The sequence below is a fragment of the Zerene cesonia genome, chromosome 15, assembly GCF_012273895.1.
Source record: "Zerene cesonia ecotype Mississippi chromosome 15, Zerene_cesonia_1.1, whole genome shotgun sequence".
NCBI classification, from domain to species: domain Eukaryota; kingdom Metazoa; phylum Arthropoda; class Insecta; order Lepidoptera; family Pieridae; genus Zerene; species Zerene cesonia.
This window is the reverse complement of record NC_052116.1, coordinates 3,169,282-3,175,039: the sequence shown is the minus strand read 5'-3', so window position 1 is coordinate 3,175,039 and position 5,758 is coordinate 3,169,282. Positions and strand designations below refer to the sequence as shown.

The 5,758-nt window shown below is 36.0% G+C and overlaps 2 protein-coding genes across 3 annotated transcripts in view; one reads left to right on the top strand and one right to left on the bottom strand.

Moving 5' to 3' along the window:
* The window catches only part of LOC119832136 (WD repeat-containing protein 3), a 15,086-nt gene extending 14,889 nt beyond the window's left edge, over window positions 1-197 (top strand). The window contains exon 16 of one of the 2 annotated variants that reach the window (XM_038355736.1): window positions 15-197. In XM_038355736.1, coding sequence (XP_038211664.1) covers window positions 15-179 — 165 coding nt within the window. In that variant the 3' untranslated portion in view covers window positions 180-197. The remainder of the gene's footprint in view (window positions 1-14) is intronic. The other variant, XM_038355735.1, reaches the window with a different exon arrangement.
* A 682-nt stretch (window positions 198-879) lies between these two features.
* Window positions 880-5,758, bottom strand: part of LOC119832455 — a 16,960-nt gene continuing 12,081 nt past the window's right edge. The window contains exons 5-7 of the mRNA XM_038356124.1: window positions 5,573-5,758; window positions 4,935-5,143; window positions 880-4,577 (exon numbers count right to left, since the gene is read on the bottom strand). Coding sequence (XP_038212052.1) covers window positions 4,497-4,577; window positions 4,935-5,143; window positions 5,573-5,758 — 476 coding nt within the window. The 3' untranslated portion in view covers window positions 880-4,496. The remainder of the gene's footprint in view (window positions 4,578-4,934; window positions 5,144-5,572) is intronic.

The following is a 5,758-nucleotide window of genomic DNA, read 5'->3' as shown; positions in this document are numbered from 1 at the left end:
ACTCCATATTGTAGGACATGGTGGGGTACAACGTGCACGCGCTGCAGTGGCTGCGGCGCGAGGCGGAGGCGCGCGAGGCGGAGCAGGTGTTCGCGCGCGCGGGCGACGCGCGCCGCCTGCGCGAGCGCAACGCGCGCCGCCGGCACGCGCTCAAGCGGCCTATTGTTACTGTCACTTGAATAAAATGTTGATGCTATTGTTTTGTTTTATTTATTATCTAATTGCCATGAACAGTAAATTAACTAAAAAGACTTAATCCTTCCTCAGAGATCACACTAGTTCATGCTATCTGATGGTGAAAATCGTGTAAAAATCCATTTGATAGTTTTTGAATTTATTGCGTTCATATACAGAAGTTCGATGCTGTCCGGTTTTCACTTAAAAACTATAGGACAAATTTATCCTCTGCAACTATCTATATCTATATATTTTTAAAAATTTAATTTGAATTGGGATCTGCGGATGAATGGACGATGTCGCTGCCACAGCTGTTTTAATACAATTTTGGGACTTTTTTGAAATGTGGATACGAATAAATATTATGTTAAAGCCTAAACCTAAAACTGTGTGTTTAACGGGCCACATGTTTATAAGACTGCTCTTTTATTTTAGTAAGTACTAAAATTTTAGGACTACTTAAACCGCCATAAAATTATTTTAGTAATTGTCCATGTTTTACCATCGCACTAATGACAGTAAAAACACCTATCCATGACACTCAGGGTGAAAGGAAAAGGTTGTAACGGTGGTTACATTTAAATTCTCATTTCCTTTACGTAACAAGTTAAAAGCCTTTTATTTCAATTTCTTTTAGATCTTTCCGATTTAAGTCCGCTTCAATTTTAAATTGAGAAGGATCAAAATAAAAGATAATTCATGTAGCTGCTATAATTTATTTGTAAAAAAATATTCTACTCACTACATAGCCAATATATCAGTTAAATTTTTAATAATTTAAGTATCCATCCCTGCGTAAGTCACATTATTTATCATCTATACAACAATAATTAATGTTTCACAATGAGTATTCCGGTGAAATGTTCTCACGGTATAGTATACCGATAATTTATGCTGAAACTTACGATTAAACGTGATTTCAAACAACTTTATGGTCCATAAGCTTATTCAAAAAGTAGAGTATTTATACTATAATAATACCTCTTAATACGTAATTTGAGACAAGGTAATGTTAGTTTAACAGTATAGTTGAAATCTATCACGGAAGATCTTATGATTAGATTCACATTGACTTGGAATTTAACAGTACTGCGGGGTCGGGCTCGCAACTTGCTGGTGCTTGCTCTTTTAAGGTTAAAGAAGTACATATAATAACCTTAGTACTGTTAGTTGTTAGACATATGATATATCCCACAAGTCGCTAGACCAATCTCGCAGTACGAGAATTATTTTAATTGACAATTATTTAATATTATGCAGAGTACTCTCTAACGAGACGTACGAACAATGCCCATTTCTACTTATCACAAATTTATTGCTTTTCGGGAAATACACACATTCTACAACTTATATCACATTTCGGTTACAATACTTTCAAGATTTACATCAAATGGAAAAAAAAAAATTAAACAGAAGACGAAATTGAGTTCAGCTTTCAGTCTTTTGTGTTTGCAACGTGGTTAATTGGATATCAACTTGAAGAGGTTCATATAGCGCAGTGACGCTCTAAAATTATCTCCATTAAAAATATTCGAGGATAGAAAATTTGAGCTAGCAAATAAACATGATATTATGCTTATACATTGCTGTTAGATGACATTATTTACATGTTTTAAACGCCAAAACGTCACCTTTTTATGGAAATAATAATATTACAAAAATGAAATAACCTAGATAATCGTCACCAAATAACGAAAGACTGTTACGGCACTGAATTAAAATTCAATATTTCAGCATAAATTATAATAACACGAAGCATAACTGGTACCCTGTACCGTCCCGATCCTAACAGTGGACAAACGTAATCACAAACACATGCTTGTTAGCTCGTAAGCGCACACGACACAACCGGTATGTTAGTAACTTAATTATATCATCAACACGTAAAACCAATATCGGTAAATTAACCTAAAAATAAGTAATAAATAACCAATTGGAAGATCGACAGAAGCTGCGCGTAAACAATCACAAAACGAATCAAATTACAACGCAATAATTGGGGACGTTTTAAAAGAACTAACCGCCTATTACTAACACAAATGTACAGAATAAAATAATGAATAAAAAAATAATACTGTATCACTACTGCGAGCAGCAGTGTGGATTGAAATTAAAACTGCTGTCATCATTAATATTACCACTGTTTTCAATTTACATTTAAAATTATCCTACAATCTAATTCAAGCTTAACATAAATTCTTTTAAATATATAATAGATATTATGTATAAAAAAAACACGGAATACTTATAATTTCAATGTTGATCATGATATATATAGAGAGCTTTATAGCTGTTAGAGAGCGTTTTGATAAACATTTATTGTCAATGAATCATTCAATTCACGATTACGAAAGAGCGATACTTAGTATTACTACGAGAACTAACAATAATCCCAACGTCGAAGGATAAATAATCTCAAAATTTTAAAGCTTTTAAATACGATAAGTCGCACGTGAAATGTACGAAACTATGAAATATAGCTGCAACGAAATTACGTATATCATTGGAGAGACATAAGAAGCATGGTCTAGCTAAAATTATCACAATGTCTCATAGACTGATCTATTTACTGGCCCGTGGGGTTGATCGTAAAATAAATAAATTATAACTAAATTAAGTAGAGTTAAGTAAAGGACGGTGATAAAAAAAAATAATAATAAATAGATACGAACAAAACAGCCCACTTCCGATAACACGTAAGTTAAATGCTTCAAGATTACAAAACTGACCACTATGAGGTTATTCTCGTAAACATAATGCCTTGCAGTTTGGTTTTTAATTTTATTAATAATATATGTATTCTTTTATTTTTTACTTTACTGGTTTCTTATGGTTTAGCTTTAGAAAAAATATCAACGTAAAATGAAAAATAAAAATGTAAAAGTATCACTACTAACTTGGTACATTATAATTATCATTATTGCTCCAGAAATTCTTTACCTTGTAAATACGTAAATGCGATAATCCGCATCTTAATTAAGGGGAGATTCAATATTATTGCTTCAACACATTACTTACCTAAACGCTACATGACAGATGTCAGAAATACTAACCATTTCAAATACTGACCGAAATCTGGGCGAAAATAAATTAGATACGCGTGTAAAAAAAAACCTATGTCTACGTAAGAAACAATAAATTTACAATATCTTAATACAAACTTAAAACTAAATGAATACTTGCTTCCTGCAATAGGTAACCGTAAATAATAATTTCATCGAATAAAAGAGAGCATTCAGGCAAGGCTTACGATCGCGGGGTTACTATATAACCCGTTGACAATATCACGAATATAATTCAAATAATCTCATCAAAATTTCAATGTAAAAATGCCTTTTGAACCTGGCAAATCTCCATAACTCATTGTATCACAATTAGGGGAAATTCGGGAATCCATTTGTTACTTCTTTAATTAAATACAAGATGGCGCTTAATGTCTCATCCTTTAAGGCGAACCCTTCACACTTTACTCTTTAAGTGATAATTCTTTTTATAATGAATGAATTAACATTAAAATTCAAACGCCATATAGCTTTCAATCACTTGAACATTTTCTTCAATAATTTCGCCTACTAATCTTAGGCACACGAACAACGCCTTTACTCCTACGTCTTTAATAAAAAATAATGCCCTGCTTATATGTAATACTTTTTTATACAATTAAAAAAAAATCTCCGCGTTTTGAGATTTTTTAGCTGTCCGGAAAATTCACTTAAGTACTTAAATTTGAATTATATTGTTTATAAATTTGTTATTGTTAAAATATAACATATTTTTATATTTATGTACAAAAATATTTAATTTACTTTTACCACAGTAGTGATTGCTTTGATTTGATAATTGAAGCTTCAAATTTAAGTACTTACCTGACACTAATATATGTGAAATTAATATTTTTATTATATTGTCTTGAGACACTGGCCTTAAATCACTACTGGTATAAAACGAATGGGAACATTTACATTTCATAAAAATATATACTCTTCCATATAAAAACTTGTTCAAATAAAAAAAGATTCAACATCAGATCTTCTAGAATAATTATGGGTCTAGATTATTTTTGGACTATTTTCAAAGAGCGTCATTAGTATAGTACTATTGAAACGAAAAGTAAAAAGGTGTAATTTCTCAGTAACCAAAACTAATGTTAAGAAGATAAATGTCACCTGTCACAACGCGGCTGTTTAAAAATATTCCAAATATAAACTAAAAATCATCGTTTGTCTATGGTATGAGTAACTGGCCGTTTGTACACGGGTGCATGTGTGAGTGTTGTTCGAAAATGGAATACGTTAAGTATACTTGGATATCGTGTAAGGTCAATGCGTTTCTTCCGCGGCCACGTGACTCGCCACGAGGTTCAGAGGCGCTTCGTCGTAGTCCGGCATACCGCGGCCCATCTGTGGAAAAAATATTGTATAATTAATAATAGTAAATAAAAATATATATTCTACAGATACAATTGTGTTATGTCACAGACAGAGCTACATTAATACCGAGAGACAGTCCTACTAATATAATAGATGCAAAAGTAGCTTTGCCTGTCTATCTGTCTCTCCACGCCAGAGTTACCACACCCCCGCAATAAACCGGCGTGAAAAAGTGGTATGCCATTGTGTTCCGTACGGTAAGTGGGGGGCAGCTCATCCGCACATTCGAGGCACTATCGCTACGAATTTTAATGGGCGGTAATTCTCGCTTACCATCAGACGATCCACTAGCACAGTTGCCCGCTATGATATAAAATAAATGATCACCTGCGTCCGGTGCGCGGTGTGCGCGTGCAGCGCGGCCAATAGGTGCGGCTGCAACTGGCGGCGCAGCGCGCTCAGCACCGCCTCCTCCGCGCCCTCGCCCCCCGCGCCCGCCGCCGCGCCCCCCGCCGCCGCGCCCACCGCGCCGCCCGCGCCCCCCACCTCACCGCCCTCCCCGCCGTCCGCCGCACCGCCGCAGCCACCCCGCCGCCCTGTAATACAAATATACAAGTATTAACTATAATATTATTCGTGTGAAAAAGTAGAAAACTATATAAATGGACAAAAGATAGGTTATTAAAAAAAAAAAAACAAATATACTAATTTTTAGGCAGGGTTAGCACAAATTTTCGAGCCTACTTCCAAATATGTACATAACACTTAACGTCTACACGTCAAGCGCGCAAACACATGTCTTTGAGAGCAAGTCAGTGCAAACTAAGTTTGTGCCGTGTGGACCCGTTATAATGCATATACATCATGAAACGAGATTGTAATCACTACGCGCTGGCTAATCAAAACAAAGTGCGATACATTTATCTAAATCACAGGTAATCAACTTTAACAAATCAAATAAATTCAAGGAAACACACAATTCCCAACATGTACGTATTAGAAAACAATAAAGAGCGAACACTCACTGGACCTGGCCGACTTGACCTCGTGGCGCGGGCGGCGGCGGCGCGTGTGTATGGTGTCGCGGCGCATGGCCGTGGGGCGCGGCACGCCGTGCAGCTTGTAGTACAGGCCGCACGCGTTGCACACCATCTCGCCGCGCGCGTCGCGCCGCCAGATCGTCGTGGTGTGCGTGCCGCAGTTCGTGCACG